This window comes from Excalfactoria chinensis, chromosome 1 (genome assembly GCF_039878825.1).
Source record: "Excalfactoria chinensis isolate bCotChi1 chromosome 1, bCotChi1.hap2, whole genome shotgun sequence".
In the NCBI taxonomy this organism is placed as follows: Eukaryota; Metazoa; Chordata; class Aves; order Galliformes; family Phasianidae; genus Excalfactoria; species Excalfactoria chinensis.
The window spans coordinates 70,110,104-70,133,432 of NC_092825.1; the positions used below are offsets into that span (position 1 = coordinate 70,110,104).

Below are 23,329 nucleotides of genomic sequence, written 5' to 3' on the forward strand. Positions count from 1 at the left end.
GTCTGGAGGAGAGGAGGCTCAGGAGAGACCTCATCTCTACAACTACCTGGAAGGTGGTTGTGGCAGGGTGGATGTTTGCCTCTTCTCCTGTGTAACTAGTGACAGAACTAAAGGGAGGGGCCTCAAGTTGCACCAGGGGACATTCAGGTTGAATATCAGGGAAACTTTCTTCTCCAAAAGAGTGGTCAGGCACTGGAACTGGCTGCCCAAGGTGGTCAACCATTTTCTTCTTCAGTAGACTCTCTTTTTCACAATTGTATCTATTTTCTATATGTTTCTGCTTTTAGTCTCATAAATTTGTTTATCTTCTGGTCATCTCCCAGAAATGCTCCAGCCCTTTTTTTGTTTGTTTGTTTTGCTTACTACATATGTTGCATATAATATTTCTATGAGGATGTTAAAATACTCATATGATTACACTTAAGTGATTACACTTGAGGGTACTAGGCTTGTTTAGCTTTAAAAAGAAAGCTCCAGGGAGACCTCATTGCAGCCTTCCAGTACTTGAAGTGAACGTTGAGGGGAATGGCTGTTTAAAAAGGTGGATAATGATAGGACAAGGGGGAATGGTTTTAAACCAAGACAGAGGAGGTTTAGGTTAGAAATTAGGAAGGAATTTTTCACTCAGGGTAATGACACACTGGAACTGGTTGTCCAAGCATGCTGTGGATGTCCCATCCCTGGAGACATTCAAAAACAGACTGGATGAGGCTCTGGACAACTCGGTCTAGTGGTTGGTGACCCTGCACATAGCAGGGGGGCTGGAATTGGATGATCATTGTGGTCCTTAACAACCTAGGCCATTCTATGATTACATGATTCTAAGTGACAGCGAAGAAGAAAAGATTTCTGATAGGTCTGAGGTAACTGGACTTAGTTCTTTCTTTTAAGCACTGATCAAAAAATCACATTGTTGAAATTATTGCACACAGTGCTTTAAAAGTATTTTTTATTTTGAGTAGTTTAAATACTTGAAACATTTGTCTTGATTTGTCGAACTTTTGTCATATCAAAGGAAATAGTCCTCCTTTCCACTTTTCATCAGAATGAACATTGGTGCCCACACTTGATAGGACAAGGGATAGTGGTTTCAAATTAAAAGAGGGGAGATTTAGATTGGATATGGAGAAAATGTTTTGTGGTTTTTTTTATGACATTGATGGTGATGCATTGGAAAGGGCTACCCAGACATGTGGAGGATGCCACATCTTTGGAGACATTCAAGGACAGACTGAACAGGGCTCTGAGCAACTCGATCTATGTGTAGATGTTCTTGTTCATTGCAAGGGAGTTGGACTAGATGGCCTTTAGAGGTCCCTTCCAACTGAAATAATTCTATGATTAACTGTGTTCTTAATGATGGCATCACTCTATGCCTCAAGAAGAGGAAGGGAAATGATCAGGGATCTTGAAGAAGTGAATGTAGAAGTGCAGGACATTCACTCTTGGTTGACACAACTGCTGCATTTTTGGGGTACATGAGCAGGGTTATGTATCTCAGCTCTCTCAGATTTACTTAGAGCATCTGTGCTGTTGTCCCTGAAGCCAGATTCTGAATGCATGCCAGTTTTATGTGTTAGTACAGGTTATGTGCTAGCTGTCTGAACTATATGGGTGGCAACCAATGTGATTGTCCTATTTAGGAACGATGTTATAGCAGAAGGAAAAGTACCCAGAGAGTCTAACTGAGATATGGTTGCCTGGATGTGGGCATCCCTCACTGGCTTTTTTGGCAGAGGTCTGTTTTCACTATAAAGTAGCACCATGAACCGTGAGTTTGTGTGTCATCTACTGTATGGAAACAACAGAAGGCCAAAGCTAGGCCTGCTGTGAAGCTTAGCCAGATCTAGTCATCAGATAACGTGACCATTTGTATAAATAACGACTGCTGCACAGAGTACAGCCTGTCAGCTGATTGCATAGAGCTAGGTCAGCTGTTTCACAGCTGGATGAAGATTTCATCATGCTACATTTAGTCTCTTTTTCATATCACTCACTTCTCAGGAACTTCACAACTGAGTGACTTCCCTGTTGCCAGGACTGCAGCTCACTCATTTGTAAGGCTTTACAGCATCATCTTGCCTTCTTTGTGAAAGATCTTTTGAGCCAAGTATACCTAGTCAGCCAGGTGTGTGTTTGTGTATGCCTGTATCTGGCCTAGCTCTCCCGACTAAATCTTCATGTGAAAAGGAGTTGTATCTGAGAGTATACTTTGCAGCTGCTGGCTACATGTGATCCTCACTTCTTTCTGTAAGTTCCTTTCAGATACTGGAAGAGAGCAATAAGGTCTCCCCACAGCCTCATTCTGTCTTATATATATATGTCTTATATATATATATGTATATGTGTATATATATACATATATACATATATGTCTTATATATGCCAGTCTCCATAGACTTTTAAAAATCAACTTGATCTTAGGTATTTTAAAATGTGACAATGTCATCTCTCCAAGAAGTAGACCTCTGTGTTTGGCACAGCTGTTGCCCCTGGCTGTTTGGTCTCTGGGGACTCAACAAACACCCCTGAAATTTCATGGTGCCCAAGTAAATCTGGTGGTGAAACGTTAAAGATCTGTAAATAAGTCAGTAAGTATGGAAAAGCAGATTCACATCCTGTATCTTTATAACACTGTGCCTTTTAATGCTTTCAAGTGCATACTTTAATTCTCTAAGTAACTGGTTGTGAATTCTACGTGTCAAAAATAGAGGAAGAGGAAATGGGTGAAGAGTAATCGCCACAGCCACATGCTCTTGTCATCCTTTGATATCTAACTCTACTTGTACCTTTTTCCTCACATCACTGGGTCATAGCTATGGAGGAGGGATGAGAAGAAAACAGTTCTGGAAAATGTGTGGGAAGAACTGTATTAAACTGATCCTGCAGAAAAAGCTTGAAGTATTACAATCCTCCTTCTCTGTGCTTGATTATTTCCCTGTGCAAAATGTCAAATATGACATCAAATTATGATAGTGATAGCGGTACAAGAAATGTCTACAAGGAGTTTGAAAAAGCTCCATAGTGTCTGCGACTTGTCCACCCACCTACATGATGGTACTATAGACTTCAGAAATGTCTGTCAAGTCCATAATAGTCCTGTCTACCATGCCTGTCTTGGAAAGAGCTAGTTACAGATTTACTGATGTTATCTGAGTATTCATACTAGAAAAAAAGCTACTTTGTCAGAAGCCAGTTTTCCTGGTAATTGGCCATTTCAAAATGCAAATGCATCCCTAAGTAGCTGGCTATCACATTAACCTTAGCTGAGCAATATTGATATTTACTGTGTCAAGTCTTTGTTAATGTTGTCTTTATCTTTAAATAATCAGCTTTTGTGTACTAGATGTTGGTCATGAATACTGTACTTCCACTACATGAATTCTACTCAGAGGAAAATAATTCTAGACTGAAGCATAAGGCATTTGATTTCTTACAATGAGGAACACTACCAAATGTTTTCTAACTGATTAGATGAATTATGATTTACTTGCCTTGAGAAGAACCATACTTAAAAGCAACTTCCTGAGGCAGAGTGTGCAAAGGAAAAAAGAGGCTATCCTGATTAATGCTACTTGAGCTGGATTTTCACACATTTCTTTACTGAACAGTCCTGGTGCTTACTGCTAGAAATGTACCCATCTAAAAATTAATTGCAAGCTAATTACTGTATGTCAAGAAGCAACTAGGTTATTTCTCAGATTTGCTGCTATGGCAATTCTAAAAGTAGCAATGTAGATTCTTTTCTTCAATTGCCTATTGGAGGATTTCTATCAGTGGCAAACATAACTGGGATGTATTTGATAAGCTGTATTGTCAGATCAAAACTGCAGAGATTAGGCTTTTGCATAGCTATTTTCATGCCCTTGCTACCTTCAGGAGTTTAGATTCATGCTGGTCACTCATGTCCATTTTTGATGCTGCCACTGAAATCAGAAAAGAATGTCTGCACTGGGGTGTTAATCTATTATAAGAGATACTTCAAAAGTAATATCTCCTGTTTTATTATGTTAGCTCATGACATTAGTGGTGGACGTTGGTAGTATGTCAGTAGTGGTTGAAGCTTCCTGCCAATATTCTGTAAAAGTTTTTTGCTGTGTGATGGATGGCAGCAGAGGGGTAGTCTGAGAAAATGGCATCTGACATGGAAGTGTGTATGAAGCAAAGGTGAATTCCGCCATGTAGAAAAATGGCATCCATTGATATTAACTGATGGTTGCTGAACTTCTGTGGAGACCTCACAGTGGATGTTGGCACAGTGAGACAATGAATGGTTTCTTTCAACAGTGGCAACAGTGACAAGAAAGACAAGCCGCATGCCAGACATCCATGTACAGAAGTCACATAAAGAAATAAAGAGCATCTTGATCTGCTCGTCCACATGAATCAACAGATTGCGACCAGGGAACTGTGTGCAGATCTGAATATCAGCTTCAGTGCTCTGGAAATGATGGTGGCAATGTTGGAATATCACAAAATTTGCACCAGGTGGGTGCCACAAATGCTCACACGAGCAGATAGTGTTCTTCCATCTGCATGTTTGTCAGGACCTATTGAATCAACATGAGGTGGAAGGTGACAGCTGCCTGGATTGTATCATTACCAGTGACAAGACGTGGTGTCACCACTATGAACTGGAGTCAAAACAGGAGTCCATGGAGTGGCAACATGAATTTTTCATCAAGAAAGAAGTTCAAGATGAAGCCCTCAGTGGGCAAAGTGCTGTGCATTGCCTTTTGGTATAGGAAAGGGTTTATCCTTCTGGATATCCTGGAACCTGGACAAACATGAACTTTGGCCACTATGTCATGACACTGAGTGGAAGGTTCAAACATTGAGAATCAGATAAAAGAAGAAAGCAACTTTTCTCTTGCAACATGATAACACCAGGACCATCCTACTACACTCACCATGTAGATCAGATTTGATACCTCCTGACTTCCATCTGTTCAGGCCAATGAAATATGGACTGCATGAGCAACATTTTCCTAGCAACGCCACCAGCATAGCAGCTGTAAATCAGTGGTCCACTTCACTGGAGCAAACTTTTATGAGTGTAGCATGCAGACCCTTATTCAACACTGCCAAAAATACATACCTAGTGGTGGCGTCTGTTGGAAAATAGCATTTTGTTGCTGAGAATTTGCTCTATCAAATAGTGTTATTGTGCTCTTTGCATGCGATGTAGCTTCCATGGAAATAAACAGGAAGCATTACTTTAGGAGTAAGCTACCTATCTGTATATAATATAGATTGCTCCCTGTCATATGCCAGTGATCTGATCTGAAGAGGATATTTTAATTAATTGCTTTCTTTTTAAATTAGTCCATGCAGCAATGAAACACCTTCTTTATCAAAAGAGATGATTTCACAGAGTTTTGCTACTTGGCCTGTGTTTTGCTTGGAATAAATATATTTCCTTTTACAGGAGTAATTCATGCTTAAATTCTCCTGAATTATATTAAGCAATCTCTTCTATTTCTCTGTCTGAGAAGATGGAAGATTTCTGGTTTGTTTTACTTACTGTTGTCTGCTTTTGTTTTTTATTGATCTCTTTCAACCTTAATCCTCTCAGCAATAGCTCAGATATATGATGCAGATTGTGGAATTGCGTAATTTTTCTCCATTTCAACTGTTGTCGTACTGTAATGCCTTAAAATCTGCATATTATCATGCAAATTAACAAGTTCTGTTAATCCTTTTAGAGAAGCCTGGTATTCTATTAAACACACTTGGCCCCACCATTTGCCATATTGCATTGATCTAAGAAAAATAAGAAAAAGGGAGAAGAAGAAATGAAAACACTAACATCTGATTAACATAGTGTAATTTGGATGCCTCAACATTGTTTCTGTGTCGTGGGAGAAAAGAGGAAGTAACCTTTCTAGACCATTCTTTAAATCTTTGTTCTTTCTGGGTCAGTCACCTTCAGTTTGCCAATCACCTGGCCTTGATCCCGTAGGTGAGCAGGCATGAACTTTAACAGGCTCTGTTGTTAATGTCAACAGGTGTTCTCAGAGTAAGGAAACTTGAGTAAGGTGATGAAGAGCAGTAACTGATCTTCAGCACTTCTGGGTCACAGCATATGTATTCAAAGCTTTGGAAGATTCATCTTTCACATCAGAAGAGAGCTCAGGAAATGATGTTAGCATTACCAAGCTTTCTCTCCTGCACGTGCTCCTCAGTGAAATGCCATGCTTCATAGTGCCTGCTGCAGAAAGCTGGCCTTTCTTAAATCTTCCTTGCTGAAGATTGTGGTGCCCAATTAAAAGGGGAACTACCATGGCTTCTTTAAAAAGCTGTCAGAGGACACTCGTTTTTCCAAACTTGTATAGTTATTATTATTTTTTTAATTATTTTGGTTTTTATGGTATGAAAAAAATCCTGAATGAAAGACTGATGGGCAGAAATCACTTTCAACCATAAATTCTTTAAGAGCAGAGAACAGAGAGAGCTACAGATATCAAAGCTTAATTGAGCTGGAGTGGGGAAAGAGAAACTCATCAAAAACATTCATATTATATTGAGATTAATTCTGGAAGTTTGTTTTTGTAATAAGAGGTTGACAGTGTAAATTGAAATCAGAGATTACTTTCATAAGTGGGAATTGCCTAACTCGTATGACAATAAAATAAGAAAAAAATCAACAAATTTCAGAGTGAAATTCTCCTCTGCTAATAGCAGCACAAACACTGCAGAACCCGAGTCCTTTTTTGAGAATTATAGTGAGAATAGCAGCTATATTTCTTGAGTGGTTTATTTATTCCCTTTCCTCCAAGGCTGTGGTGTTGCCACTGGAATGTGTTAGAATACTCAGGAAGGCATAATGCAGTGTTATTGATTTCCCTCCACTTACTTAATACTGGACATAGACGATCAAACATTTTTTCCTCACTATAATTATGTCATAATTAGTGTATCACTTCTGCATTATTTCTGACTTGGGTAGAATTTTCATGCAATTCCATCAGTACAGTATATAGATTATATATAGACTATATATAGAATACTTCTATCCCTGAAATCTATCTTGGATGGACAGACAGCTTCCAAAAAGGAAAGACAGAACCATGCTAATGCCTTATGTAAGGCCTTCTTGTATATTGTCTTCATGAGTTAATCAGAATTTAGAAATTAGGCTATTGCTAAACTGTAGAATCAGCATCAACTCTATGTTAGGCATTCCTTGAGCTACAGGAAGAAGCACAGAATAAGCTGCATTTGTCTTGTCCTTAAATCTTATTGCATTTTCTTATGAAGTACGGACAAGTCTGAAACCTTCAGATTTCATAAAAGAGGCAATAGGCTTTGATTAAACAGCTGTTCCTGTTTAATGAACTGAATGTTCTTGTGATCCAGAAGGTTTCCAAAGAGTGTGCTGATTTGTGAGCTTCCATTAAGAAACTGTCTTACTCCTTCTGTGGAATGCAGCGAATCACTGGAGGAAGTGAAACTATAGTTGTTGAGTAATGTGTAGTAGTAGGTAACACCTAACAGCAGGCTCAGAAATGGAAGAGGATATTACCTGCAAGCAGAGGAGATGGGTGTAGGTAGAATATATTTGAATTTGAATCAGATTGGCACTACAGGAATACTCATCTGTTTATATACACTATGACTGAAATAGAGAAAGGACTGATATTCTTTCTTTACCTTTGCATTATTTTTTCCAAAGTAAAACAGGCACTAAGTAGTTCTTACTGAGAGGAGTTTTTCACTGTCTTTGCAATGGAACAAACAAACAAGCAATTGTTCTTAAAATTCTTAAAAGATAACTTCAGTCTTACATTATCTTCTGAGAGTTCTTCCATAAGCACTGGGTACATCAAAGATAAGGCAATATCCAGGAAAACAAGAGACAATGATATTAAAGAGATGTGCAAACTCAGTATTACTAGTGGGTAAGCTACGCAGCAGAGAAAACAACCAAATAAATCAGAGCTACTGAAATGTCAGCTGGTCAATCTTCTTACTCTGAAACAGGCCTAGCTATTTCCTGCCCTTCCTGGCAATGCTTATCTTGGCATTTCATAAATGTATCCAAAGCAGTATTCCACTGCTTCCACCAGTGATTTGTCCCTGCACTTAGTCATTTTCGTCTGTGGGCTGGTTACCTTTGAACTGTGGTTATCCTTTGAAAATTAGACTCTATCTATACCTCTTCAGATTCCACTCACTCTCTATTCCTGTTACTCTTTCTGCCTTTGTTGTTGTTGGCTCTCTGCCCCCAAAATGGAGGTCTTAACTGTTACTATTATTTCAGTTGTAATTGTGCAAATAAAATGATGCTAGCTGGAAACACAAAACCTTTAGAACAGACATTTATAGTTTTGCCCAATTCAGAACAGAAGGATTTTTTCAAATTGTACTGTAACAAATTCACATAATCTTTAGAAATTCAAGACTCAATACCTTTGCCTTTGAGGTTAACCAAATGAACTCCAAGTGGAACTTGTAGTAGCTGTCTGTTTTCAGGTGTCAAGCAGAACTGCACCCAGATGTGTGTAGTGTAATCAGTGACTCAGAGCTAATGCGTAAAATATAATAAATTTACAGAGTAAAAATGGGAAATCGCAATTTTTTTCTGGGCACTTTTCATGTGATAACAATATTGGTTTCCTATTCCTTTCAGCAGGGCTATTTATAGTCATCTCACAGGGTACCTGCTCTCTTGGATCAATGCTAATTTTGGACCAGTCATCCAACAGATAGTATATGAAAATATAACAATCTGTTTACTGAATGGATGTGTGGTCTTGTCATTCTGCAAAAGACTGGAAAAAAAACGTGTGTTTGAAAGGGTGATGAAACATAATCACTGAAATAAATGACTTGAAAGGCCAGCTGGCTGTACGTTTGTCCAGTCATGCAACTTGAGCAGTATGGGCTCTCATTGTTCCCCTTTTTGCATACCAAGAAAAACTCCCATGATACTTATTTTACATGAATGGAGAGTGCAAATTGGAAAATGGTATTAAAGGAAGAGGATGAGCTGGAGCATGAATTGATCTTCTATTCTCAAGTCTGCTATAGAGCAATCAAGAAAATGGATGGAGCAAATAATTCATAGGCTTCCCAACTCTGAACTCTGCTCTCCTCCTCCTTCTTAGCTTCCTTTGTGGTCTGTGGTCTGCCCCAGAGGTCAAATAAAAACTGGTTGCAGGACATGTGGAGATATAGAAATTTCAGTGGCTGCCCCAAGCAATGAGTGGTCTAGATAAGATTCATTCATCTCTTCAGGGCACAGCATTCCCTCCTGCTTTTGTTGTTGTTGTTTGTTTGTTTGTTTGTATACCTGTGAGGATTTTACTTGAAAGGAAACATATGAATTAACTATTTTATCATCATGCTTGTAAGTTGTCTCTGAAAGAATGGTGAGGGGAGGATTCTCTTTCATGTCAATATAATTGACGTAATTAGACTGGCTACTAACCAAAGTTATTTCAGTAGCCTAATTCTGTACATTATCTCTGTTTGTGCTTCAAGGTCTTTGACAGGGTTCGAGAAGATTGCCCTAATTTCCATGAGAAGATTAAGCCTATTAATGCTGAACTCACTCAGCCCAAGTTGGCCATCAGTGCTGAAGATGAGGAGGAGCTTCTGACCCGGGTCAATATTGTCTTCCACTGTGCAGCAACAGTACGCTTTGATGAACCTCTAAAGTATGTTGTGCTTTCTGTGTTTGCTAATTCAGAATTCACAATGGTTTGTATTGCAGTATTCAGTACATCTCTTATACAGCTGTGATTATCATGCAACATGTAGTCCTGCACTTACCATGCATTTTCTAAATGCTCTAAAAATGTCATGTACATGTGTACTTCAGAAGTGCAGTAACTTGGCAGATTTTCATGGGAACAGAAGGAAAAATGACAAGCTTAGATTGTAAAATAGTATGAGAGTAAATAATGACCTAAAATTGGTATAGGGAAAAGTGTTTTAGATCAAGAGAGAAACGTTTTGGCAGAACTAGCTGGAGACAGCTTGAAACTAAACTGTTATGTGCATCTTTAAAGCTAGTTAGTGTTAATGGCCTTTCTTTGTCAATGAATAACTGAAGAGGGAAATAGATTATGTTCAACAAAATAGCCTTTCACAAGATTTCAAATACCCAATATTCGGAGTAACTAACTGCTGAAAATAAATGCACGATTTCTGAAACAGCTCCCTTGAGGCAGCCTTTTCAGAGAAGGCTTTCCATTAAAAAAAGAACAGAACAAATATGCATGATAAATGGGATATGTAAGCGCTTCTTTGCAAATGATTTAGATCAGCAAGCTGAGAGGGCTGATCTGGATAGCCAGATCTTCCCAGTTTTATGAAAAATCCTAGAGCCATGAGAATTGAAAATACAATTATTGATATTCAGTCTTCATTTGCTACTTTGCAGGCTCAATAGATAGCCATCCTGTCCACCATAAAGAGCTGCTTTTTGCAACAACTCATTAGAGAATTCAAAAGAAAGGAACCAACTTCATTTATAAAAGCAGCTGAAGCTGTAACGAGCAAAGCACTATACTGCATTAATATACATAAATGTTCTTGAATTGATAGAGGAATGATCATACTACAATAATACACCACAGTGACATCTAACATTAAAGGGAAACTACAGCTTTTAATAATGGAGATAGCTAGAAGGAAAATAAAAGAAAAAGCTTGAATAGTCCTCTGCTTCAAGGTAGTATGGAGGCTATCTAAAGGCTGACTGCATGTGATCTGTCAAAATCTCTATATGAGAACAAGTAAAATTCACTATGATAAAATGACAAAATGTGTGAAGATGTTAGACAAAAATTAGTCTTGTCTGAATGAGAAGTTAAAAGTCTAGCAAGTTCAATGTGATACAGAGGCAGTGTTATCAAGATACTAGAAAAGCAGTGACTAAATGAATTATTGGCATCAATATGGCATACTATTAGGGAATTCTCCAGATGTAATTATTGAGGGCAGAAATCTGAGAAATTGTGTTATATTGAAATACTAGTAGATGCAGTTTTAATATAAGTAGAAAAATTAAAGAGCCACAGATAATATTCCCATACAAGGATAAAGGAACTCTTTCCCCATAGAAATTCATGCTGAGTCTGCACTACGGGTGCAATTCTATTCATCCCATCTTAGAAGGATTACAGTGCAATAGAAATGTACATGAAAAAATAACTTTAATGTGGATGGAAACTACAGTAGAAATATTCTACAAGAAGGACAAGTGATGAGAAAATAGAAATCTATACAAAATAGTATCCTTTAATAGCACCATCTTACTAAATTAGTACCTCTGGGTTAAGATATTGTGATCCAAACATTAATTATACTCTTAGCTTCCACTTTCATTCATCTGGACTATTTGCAATTTCACTTCAGTGACTGTATAATTAATTTCTTTAGTGTACCCTTTACAGGACAACATTATTCATAGTCTTTTACATTTGTTTTCTAATTCAGGGCTGAACAGATTGCAAATTCCTTAGCCTTTTCCATCCTATATGGGAAAGTGCAACAAAGTTGAGTGTTTCTTCACTGAGATCCAACATGTATGCACTGTACATCCTTCAAGGTCAGACTTGTTAACCAGGATGCTTTCTCTCTTCTTTTTATCAATATTTTCCCCAGTCCTTGGGACTTAATGTTATCTCTCATTATGGCTTCTTTCAGTATCAACCTGTATTTCTGGGCCCAGGGACCCTTTGCTGAACCCTTGCATGTGTCTGGTTTAGCATTTGTCACCTAGGGAGAAAGCTGAATGGGGACCAAAGAAATTACAACAACTCAGAGGTCATGTATATTGGAAATATTTGCTCGAGGAGAAGGTGGCAAGTATGTCAGATCTAGACATATTAGGAAATGTTACCTGTGAACCTTCAAACTGAGTAAATAAATATTTGAGTTGCATTCTGTGGCCTGATCAGTGGATCCAAGAGCATCTCTCTGAAGGTTATTTTAGATGTTACTGTTTGAAGCTTTCGTCTCTTTTCAGTACAATGGGAGCACATTGCTATATACAAACTGGCAAAACCATAAAGAAACTTAGACCAGCCCTCAGAGGTGATAAAGAGTGTGACCAGAATTAAGAAAAACAACTTTGAGAACAAATAAACTACATTGTGAATGAAAAGATCAGCATTGTGACCAACAGCTATCACACTACTATACCATTTACAATGATTTTGTTTGAACACATTCTGGTCAAAGGTGTTATCTGTGACCCCTTCCCTTATTTGTTCATTATTTGTCAGGAAGAAGGGTTTGGATTTGATAAATACTTCCTAGTGAAATGCATTTTGTTTCTTCTCCTGCCCTCTTTAGACATGCCTTGCAACTGAATGCAATGGGCACACAGAGGCTTCTAGAACTGGCCCAACAGATGCAGAAGCTCGAAGCTTTCATCCACATCTCCACTGCCTATGCAAACTGTGTGCGGAAATGCATAGATGAAATCATCTACCCACCTCCAGCTGAACCCAAGAAGCTTTTTGATTTAGTAGAGTAAGTAGAAACAACATCATTTGATTGAGCTTACCAATACTTTCCCAAATACAAAAGAATTGTAAAGCAACATAAAACATATTTGATAAGTCTGTCATTTCAGTTACTCCTACATTTTTTCACACACCATTTTTAAGAACACACAGTAATTTTGTTAGAGTCCAGCACTAAATTATGCGTGAGTGTATTGCTACCAGGAATGAAGTTGTACTGCTTCTTTCTGTAATACTCAGCCCTGCTGCTACCTTAGTAAGATCTGAAAGCTTTCATATCCCTTATGATCACTTTTTTATCTCTCCAGATTCTCAACATTGTTTCTACATAGTGCAAGAATTCTCCTATACTAAGCTGGAGCTATACAAATATTAGTCAGAAATGGGTTGTTTTAGAAACAGTTTGGAAATGTTGACAAGAGATACAAACCCCCAGAGGGCTGCAACCAAGCCTACTGAGTTCACCGCATAAGGACTACTTTCCACAGAGTAACTCTCTTCACATAAGCTGCTAGGCCATCTACAGAAGCAGGACTATTCTCTGTTGAGACCCACAGTTCAATGTGAATGTTTAGGAATTTGATGAAACAACAAAAAGCATGTTTAATGTAATTTGCCAAAATGAAGAATAATTACTAAAAATAACAAAATCTGCTGCTAAAAGTCTCAGGAAGTTATATCTTTAAAATTTTCCTACAGATGTAACTTTGTTTTCATTTGTTTAACAGTATTATTCCATCTGTGTAATATAAGCAACTAACATATGAACTACCACCCAGAGAGCGGGTATAAATTCTTTCTTAATTCTTGCCAAAAGAAATAATTTCACAAAGTGCTACTCCAGAAAACTTAGTAAAAATCAGTGTTTTCTTTTTCAGTTCTTCCAGTACCCCTGGCCTTTGACGTGTTTACTTCCAGTTAATAGTTATTTGTCATTTCTCAGAGCATGATAAATATGTAAGAAATGCCCTATTGCATTAGTGTTGGACTGCCTGGCCCAGTACATTGCCCTCAACAATGGCAGTGCTTTGCAAGATAACTGCACAGGGCTGGATACTCCTAGTGATGCATTCCCCTTGTAGGCTCCCAGAAACCAGGACCAGTGAATCACAGAATCACAGAATCATAGAATGACTTGGGTTGTAAGAGACCTCAATGATCATCAGGTTCCAACCCCCCTGCCACATTCCCCTTTGTCAGTATCTATGCATGTAAAAAGTTCATTTCCTTCCTGTTTATAATCTCCCTTTAAATACTGGAAGGCTGTAATGAGGTGTCCCTGCAGCCTTCTCTCCTCCAGATTGAACAATCTCAGCTTATTCAGTCTGTCTTCATAGAAGAGGTGCTCCAGCCCTCTGATGATCTTTGTGGCCCTCCTGGATCCTCTCCAAAAGCCTGGAATCTTTCCTTGTGCTAGGGGCTGCAGACCTGGATGCAGTAGTCCAGATGGGGCCTCATAAGGGCAGAGTAGAGAGGGATAGTCACCTCCTTTGAGCTGCTGGCAACTCTTTTCTGGTGCAGTGTAGGATACCATTGGTCTTCTGGGCTGCAAGCTCATTTTAATCTGATGTAACACCCTTCATTGCAAGAAACTTTTAGTTTCATTTTTGAATTCATGAATAATTTTTAAGATCCCTTTTAGAAATTTCTGGTACTCTGCTTCTGCAACCCCTCTATGGTAACAAGTTCTAGAATTTTACTAACTGCAGTGTGAAGGTGAGCTTTCTTTTATCTGTTTCAAACTGCTATTTGCATGGTTTCATTTAATGACCTAAAGTTGTAGCACTGGAGTATATGCAGCATTTGCCCTTTTCATGGCTGACATGGAACTTTCAGCTGTGCTCCCAAGAGCTCTTGCTGAGCAGTAGCTGCCAGCCCTAAGTTCAGTCACCTTTAAGAACAGTTTAGCCTGCTTTTCCCTAAATACATTAACTTACATTTATCTGCAGGGAAGCTCAGCTGCAGTTTTTTGCCCAGTGACTCAGATTTATAATGTGCATTGGAGTTTATCACTATCAATATTATATATCACTGCTCCTAAAATCTTACCAGCACTTATAACTTCAGAAACAATTAGTGGTGATGGCTCAGATAAAGCAGTCTGAACATTAATCTTTAACATGTAGAAGTGTCTAGCCACCCCAGATGTTGCTACTTCAGCTGCTTCAGATAAGACAGTAAGAATTCATTTATCATAGTTTTTATATGCAGCAAAGAGAAAGACATTTAAAAGTCAGGTTGAATGACAGAGGATGGGCTCTCAAATAAGTCCTTCAATGTGGCTTTGTTTTTGGTTGTAGGTTTGGTTGTTGTTTCTCAGTCATGTAATATGAGACTTTTTTCCTTGCTTTTTCGCTTGGATTTTCAATTTGCTTTACAGTTTTTCCTGTGTTTTTACTTCAGAAGTTCACCACTTTCTGGTACTTCTACTGAGATAAAATTCACACCATGCCCTCAGCTAGGATAGTATCTGTTTTTTTACAGTGTTTGCAGGTAGAAGTGTAATTGCTCACAGTGAAGACAATCACAGCCCTCAAAGGCATTGAATTCAGGTAGACCTGGGTGAAAATAACTGCCTTCAGGGTAACTGGTTTGGAAATTGAACTGAAAATCAAAGGTAATGTATGAGGGAGATGTATGGAGGAGCAGGGATGTTAGGAGGTAAGATAAGGAGGAGATGGGCAGAACAGGACAAACTCTGTATAGTGTGAATTTTTAATGCATTGTGAAACTTCAAGTAGAAGAGAATGCATCAAAAACTGTGATCCCACAACTGGACTAAGTTCAGTGTTATTTTTGGCCATACAACTAGTATGTACCTGTGATTCTGTATTCAGGTGAAATCCATGTAGAATTCCAGCTGTTACTTTTTCTATTCTTTTGCTACTGTCATATCCCTGCTTTCTTATATTGTGATACTTTACCTGTATGTAAAACTTTAGGCTTAATCTGAGTAAACCAGAAGTCATTCTTCTAAGTGCTGCCAGGCCAATAGGGGAAACATATAATCTGCCACCTCAAGCAAGGTTTGCCTTAATCTAAAGCTGATGAAAATCAGCTTTGAAGGGTACACTGAGGTAAGGAACACAGCACACAGTGAAGTGTGGGCTAAAGCAGAACTGTTACTGTTATTATTATTGCAGAAAATGTAGGTCTCTCACCACTTACAAGAAAGTGTCTTATTAATGGAAAGTGATTAATGCAGTAAACTGTTTTCCTATGATAGACTTATTTGGTGCCTTGTGGTGGAAGAAGAGGCTACTTATTTTTTTCTTAGCATCTCTTACTTCTATGGAGCAATTGCAGCAGTGAGCAAAAGCAGTTGCTTTATGATTTAGCATTTCAGACTCTTCAAAGTAGGTCACTGAGGGACTGAGAACAGTTTGCCTTGCGGAACTGTCATTTCAGTGCTTCTGTGATTGCAATGCTGGCAGATCAAACCACCTGGTAGGACAGTGCCCTTGGGACACACAGAAGCATGCTCTTACTGATGAACACTTAAAGTAATGCAGAGGCTTGTCTGGAAGGATGAGGGAAAGGGGAAATTGCTTCTTTCACATCTGTCTTTAATTTTTGAGAACTGCTAACCTCTACATCTTGTTTTAAATATATGTGTTTATACAAAAACAAACAAACAAACAAAAAAAACCCCAAAACTCATATTCTGTCAGAGCTCCTGAATCATTCTAGTCTTCCTCTAGGCTCTGCAGAAATAGATGTCTCCTTTTGGAAGACAATTAATTGCTTGGCAGATTCAGACAGTGTCGGTTTAGCTGTGGCCCCAAAGAGGCTGTGACTGTATAAAAATATTTCGTAAATTGAGTCAGTATTGTGCACTACTTATACCCCTCTTTAGTTTAACTTTTCTTGTGCTCAAACAATTTTTCTGCCTTATTTCTGAAACATGAGTGTAATGGTTTCAAAAGAAAATGTTTATGCCTACAGAGGTTGGTATTTTTTTTCGATTGCATAATTTTTTTAGATGCTAAAAATGTCAGATTCTTTTTAACTAGTTCTAAAAATTAGGGATTGACTGAAATCAACCCTTCTTTGCATTCTGTTTGGCAGTTCCAATCCGAATCAATGTTTTCTCACACAAAAATCTTGTTGCAGTATAGTAAGATGTATCTAGAAAAGCACTATGCCATGATCAGGTATTTGTGCATCTAAGTTGGTGTGATCAAGTAATTTTCCAGGCACAACAATCTCCACCTCATTCCTGTCTGAAATTCATGATAAGGAGGGGTGAAGTGAGGATCTGCAGAAAACAGTATCCTTGCAATGCCCCTGTGAAAAGTACATGCAGTTAGTCTGAACTGTAAGTCCATTGACTTAATTACAAATTGGATTATGGGAGTTAATCTTTGATTCTGTGGTGCAGCATCAGACTGTTGAAAATCTGTCCTGGATTGGCAGCAATGTGTGAGGGCTCTGGAAGTACAGCCAGTTCCTGTAATTCTGGCAGGACCAGGGAAACACTGCTGGCATGCCAGAAAGAAGCTTTTGAGTCTTAGATTCTCACTGCAGCACTGCAGTGATAAGGGCCACATTTTTAAAGGAGTATACATAACTACTTGAACTTGAAATAAGATTAATTGGTTAATGTCATGTTTGTGGTTTTCTTTCTTCTTTCTATTAAAAGTAGATAACACTGACAATTTCCTAATTTTCTGTGTGAACAAGCCAGTGGAAAACCAGTAGAAAGGAACAACTAACATTGTAAATCGTGCAAGTGGAATTATTATTGCTGCAGTACAAATTATAACTTTTGAGATCTTTTCAGTGGTACTCAATTAGTAACTAAAGGTTACCAAGAAAACCCAGAATTATACATGAGTGTATATACAGACTCTGCTGACGGGGCATGACTGTTATCTAGCCAGAATACCAGGCTGGAAAGCTCCATCAAACTAACTGTAGACCAGTTACAGCTAGAAAACAGATTGCAGAGAAACATAAAGCAAATGAGATTGCTTTACAGTGAAATAGCATAAACATCTGTAGCTCAGCTGGACTTCCCAGCAGAATGTTCAACAGTATGACTGTACATTCTAGACAACAGTAACTTTATCCTACAAAGCTATTAAACTAAATACAAATCCTGTCACTTCTTGCTTTGTATTGTATGGTATTGACTTACTTATCCTTTATTTTACGTGAGGTTTCCTGTTTTCACTGGTCTTTGTTTTTAACCTGCGTGTACATCCTTGTTCTTGTTTTCTATAGGTGGTTGGATGAATCTATCATTCAAGACATCACACCCAAGCTGCTTGGGGACTGGCCCAACACTTACACCTACACCAAAGCCTTGTCTGAATACCTAATTCAGCAAGAGAAAGGAAATTTGAACATTGCCATCATCAGGCCATCCATCGTGGGAGCTAGTTGGCACGAGCCTTTTCCAGTAAGCATTCATCCACAGCAGTTCCCTAGTGAGAGTACTTTAATGCAGCTGCATACATTCTGATAGTATACTCTTGAGAAACAAGTGCCCCAGTTTAAGGAAAGCATGTGGGAGAGGTAGGGGACCTATGCTGAAGTAGAACAGCAAGTCTTCAACATCTCTGGAAATACTTTTTTCTGTGAGTGGAAGGAACATATTTAAAACAAAGAGATAGAATAGCATTGATGCAAGATGCTGGACTTGCAATTTACAATCTTACATGCAGAGGATAGTGCCCAGGCAGCCACACAGGAGAGCTTCTATGCTGGCTGGCAAAACACTTAGAACAATCCCGATGCTTTCTGGTTCAAGTCTTTCCATGGTCTGTCCATCCTATTAATGTGGTCTCGATAATCACCCACATCATACTCAGCTACTAGTATCTTTGTCTTACTTCAGTAGTGGTTGAATTCACTGGATTCACACTTTCTATGAGCCTGTTGCAGGCAAAATGTGTCAGCCACTCAGTGATTAAATGCAGCTGTACTTTTGGACTAAAACAACTCGCTAGGCTGAATATATTGGTAGGAGTAATGGACCGTAATATTGCAGCCAAATTAGTAAGGCAACATAAAGTCACCTTTGCCTTTCATAGAGCTTGAAATGTGCCAGAAATGGCTAATATACAGCCAAGGCTTTGGGACAAACTCTTCATCTCAGAAAGATGGAATTAATTCTGCTAGGCACTGTAAATCACCTTGGATCATGCAGATTTTCACTGCTTTTACTTCTGTCCCACATGGGGAAGTTTCTCTGGCTTGAATTAGGGTGGAATTCAAAAGTAGAGTGGTATCTCTTCTTCCTTACTTTAGAAATTAGTTGGAATAATCAGATTGATCTCAGTGGCATCTGTGGTGGTGTTGTTGGGTATATAACATGCTGATGGTTTTTATTAAGTATGACAGCACCAAGACACTGTAGTGGCTTCAAAGCCAGAGTGTATTTCTGTAGCCAAGTTACTATGGAAAAGGAGTGGTTTCTAAAAACATGGTTTGGTTGTGTTGTTGATGGGTAAACTGTGGGTAGTATGAAGGATCATGCAAACCATATTTACATTCTGATTAGCTTCCTAACAACTGTTCCAGATGGGTTGGTAGCTGTCTTAACTGTTTTCTCATTCCTTCTCTATCAACACCTTAGTGCTATAGCCCTTTCAGCACATTGAGACGTGTATAAGCAACCTATTATCCTCTTTTTGCAGGGTTGGATTGACAGCTTCAATGGGACAAGTGGAATATTTGTTGCGGTATGTGTAGTTACTATTTAATGTTATTGTAAGGTGGAGTTAGTTACTAAAATGACTACTCTTAAAGACATTCTAAAGCCCCGTTGAGTAACTGTGTACAAAAAAGGTTATAGGAACTTCCTGAATCTGATTGAAAGAGGTCATGCACCTGTAAGGAATCCACATGTCCATGGCACATAACATCTAAGCTGCACTCAAAAAAGGACATTTTGAAAGAGTATGCATGTTACTGGTTCACTGGTATGAATTGTAGTTGTCAGGGTTTTGGAAAATTTTGTGAGAATCGGCATAAAACATATCCCTGAAAAAAAAAAAAAAAAAAAAAAAGGTATAATTCACAAGTGACATGTAACAGAATCTATATTTCCTGACAGGGTGAACTTACATCACTGTCTTTTTTTTTTTTTTTTTTTTTTTTTTTTAATAATGTCCAATTTTTAAACTTAAGCTAGAGCTTGTTTATATTTATATGTTTATCCTTTGCCACTCAGACCAGTAGCTATTATTTTCTGTTCTTCAAAACAAAAATTCCTAGCCTGAATGAAATTAATGGTAAATAGAATGGTTGTTCCACTCAGACAGGATTGTACACAAAGAAGCCACACTGTGTTTATATTAACTCTTTGGAAATCAAAGATTTTGAAATTCTAAGGTCACTGTAGGATAATATATCATTCAAGGAGTGATGAGCAATTGTTTGCGCATCATTTGTTGTATTCATTCTTTTACATATATATACGTGTGTATATATATACATATAGTCATATCTATTTTCCTTTTCTGTATCCTAGTAAACAGTTTTATCTCAACGCACAAGTTCTACTTTTTTTTCTTTTCCAATTCTCTCCCCCATCCCACTGGGAGGAGTGGAGTCAGCAAATGACTGTGTGTGGTGCTGAGCCACCTGCTGGGTTAAACCACAGTAATTAGTTTCAATATCCAAGGAATATTTTATTAAAAACAGGTCTGTGTATTTCAGACTGAATTTATTAGTTAAGTAAATGTATTGGCCATAATTAAGGATCAAAGAAGTTGAGGGATGTGTTCCGTTTTGTTTTTTTTTTAAAGACCTCCATTCAAAAATATTCAATTTTAACTACTAACCTAAGCTCATCCTCTATGGAGATCAACCCCCAGGTTTAGACTTCATTCAGATGACCTTTGGTTTCACCTGGCTAGAATCTGGACTCCAAACCAAAAATATTTTTCAGTCATCACTATGCTATTTGAATCTGATTGTCTCGTACTACAAATAAAAAAAATACTTCTTTTAAATACTCCAGAAATATGGCACTTCTGCTTGTCCTCAATAGTCTGTTATGTTTCTTTCACCTATATTTGGTTCAGCCACTATGGAGAGAAGCTTTGATAGTTGACTTAAAAAATGAAATGAAGTGAATTATGTCCACTGTCCTGTTTGTAATTGAGGCATTTTGTCTCGCTGTTCCACATTACATGTAAAGACCTTTTTCCCTTCAAGGAGATGGGGCTGTAGGGCAGAACTGTGTCATGATTCATGTTCTGAATTGTGATTGACTCCCAAACCACTTCAGCTGGAACACTGTCAAGAAAGGTCAGGTTCAAGTTGGCAAATGACTTCTAAGGCTTTAGCTGAAGTAGCTTCTGTCTCACTAAAGAGAAAAAAAAGCAAACACTAATAGAAATCAAGCTTTTCCGATAAAGAAATTCCAAGCTTTCCAAAGTTGAAACGAATTTACAACATTAAACTCTGTACTATATACGCAATATACTGAATGTCCAATTCATTCATGTGTATATAATCATCATATGCTGCTCTGAATACAGAGTTTTCCAGCACATCCATCAAACTTATTGGTTTTGAATCCTGACCTCAAAAAGTTCTTTAGTCTGCCTATTAAAATGGGACAATTGATCACACAGTGTTCTCTAGTGGGCATATAATCACAGCAACTGAAACTCGCAGTAGGGCTTGACTGTTTGCTTTGTGTCTTTTTAATTGCTTTTATTTTCCCCTGAAAAGACAGCACCAGGAACAACAACAACAACAAAGAAGTACAATCATAGTGATGTTGCGAGTTGTTTTAATGTCTAAACTTGACTGTGATTCAGGTTAGTACAGCAGAAGTTAACTGCACACCATGGGTTTGAAGAGGGTGTGTGGAGTCATGCCGGGAATCTTTCATGGTGGCATGTATCTGTGCCAAGTGCACCAACAATAAGATGTAACAACTCAGGAGCCTTTAACTCATCAAGATTAAATCAGTGTCATAAGCAGAATTCTACTTGCAAGGTGTGAGGTATAACAAAGCTATCTGATTATATAAAGGAAGAGAAAGATAACAAAATAACCCACATAAACACCTCCCGGACAGGGGATGGACCCTAATACAGTCCAGTCAACAATTACATATACATATTACATACATATGATCTACAAGTTAACATCAGATCTTAAATGTTTTTTTCATCGCACCTTCCTTCTCAATAAGATTTCAGACCATTGTTTTTGCACAACCAGCAATTCCTATTTAGTTTTAGTAGTAAAACTTGATATTTCACAGCTGGAGAACTATTTCATGGTGTTTTTACTTCTTTTCTTCACTAGTGCTCTTATCCTCATAACTTATTTCAGTAGGTTTTCAGTTTCTATGTCAAACTCAATCACATTTTATTTGTTTCCCATGTGCTAGATAAATGCAACCTTTACTTTGCTGTTGAGATTTCTTTTTTAAATTGCTTTGTTCCACATTCCATCATTTTGTCACAAACTTTCTTTATTTCTGTTCTGTCCTGTTTGATTAAGGGTGCCATGTTTCCTTCTGTTCCTTTGAGTCTCTTCCAGCCATGTCTCTCCTGTGGAACCTCCAAAAACTAATTGGTGATTAGGGAAACCTGTTTATAAGCATTCAGTTTAAATATATGTATTTTGGGGAGCCAGCCCCTGACAAATGCACTTCTAACTAAAGCAAAGATCTCACTGGTCTTGCCTTTTCTCTTTTGTATTTTCCTTATTAATTTCCTGAGTTTCATTTTAAACTGGGAAGCAGTTTAAACTTTCAGGGTGTGGGCCACATCTTACCTGTGTGTTTGTCTGTAACAAGCAGAGCTTTGGAAAAGAGGAAAGTATGAATACATCCAAAGGAAAGCAGTAAACTTTTCAGAAAGCTTATTGGCATCATTTCCAAAGCAACTTCTATCTTTAAGAAACATTCAGGCTTCTGTCTGCCTGGTTCATTTAAGAAAATGGAACTTCAGTGGGAATTTTATTTCAGTACAGTGAAGTGTATGTGTTTCTTAAGGCATTCCTTTTACATTGAGTTAACTAGAAGTCATTGCTTTTCTCATTATGTGTAGCACATGTCATCATGCTTCAGGCTTCCTCTGAAAATACTGAACACTGAGATCCATGTGACATCCATGTTTGATTTACCGGAAACCAGCCAGCTTCTGTAGCAGGTGCTAGGCTTGAAAAATGCTAAAGTTAAGGTCTGCCTATGCTCTAAGCCAATGAAATCCTGCAGTAGCTTACTGTCAGTGACTGCTTTCCTTTGTCCCACAGGCAGGAAAAGGGATTCTAAGGACTGTCATTGCTAACAACGAAGCGGTGGCTGATATGATTCCAGTTGACGTTGTCATCAACCTCACCCTTGCAGCTGGGTGGTACACTGCTGTGCACAGGTGGGAAGGCACTCCTGTTTCTGCCAGGCTGGAACATATATTGCTTGGCTGTGGACTTTAAAGAGAACCTAAAGAGAAGCAAACTGAAAGTCTGTGCAAAAGTTGTGTTGATTCATTATGCTTGCCTACAGCTGGCAAAGATGAGGAGCAGATTTTAGTTAGGAAACCTCCAAATCTACAGGCCATACCTGTTTCTCAGTAAAATGTAAGCTCACTTGACAGGTCTCTCTGAGAAGTTACTCTTATGAAGTTTAGGATCTTTACTGCAGTATCTCAGTAGCCCTTCTTTTACCTCCTTAATCATGCAGCTATATTGAGTTGCTTTTCAGTTGGCTTCTAGAGTTTTCTTGGTAAAATATATATTTTCCTTGAAAAATACTGCTTAAATATATTATAGGCTCATATGATAGGGAAAATGATATAAAATACCCTATTCTTTGCTTCATTGAGAAGGGTATGTGTAAATTACATTAAGGTTTTAAAATCTCTTGTGAAACT

At 38.1% G+C, this 23,329-nt stretch overlaps 1 protein-coding gene across 5 annotated transcripts in view; it reads left to right on the forward strand.

The window, feature by feature from the left end:
- The window catches only part of FAR2 (fatty acyl-CoA reductase 2), a 137,569-nt gene that overhangs the window by 89,148 nt on the left and 25,092 nt on the right, over nucleotides 1-23,329 (forward strand). For all 5 annotated transcript variants that reach the window (XM_072326377.1, XM_072326380.1, XM_072326376.1 and 2 more), the window contains 5 exons: nucleotides 9,487-9,662; nucleotides 12,310-12,489; nucleotides 17,709-17,886; nucleotides 19,127-19,171; nucleotides 22,713-22,831. In XM_072326377.1, coding sequence (XP_072182478.1) covers nucleotides 9,487-9,662; nucleotides 12,310-12,489; nucleotides 17,709-17,886; nucleotides 19,127-19,171; nucleotides 22,713-22,831 — 698 coding nt within the window. The remainder of the gene's footprint in view (nucleotides 1-9,486; nucleotides 9,663-12,309; nucleotides 12,490-17,708; nucleotides 17,887-19,126; nucleotides 19,172-22,712; nucleotides 22,832-23,329) is intronic.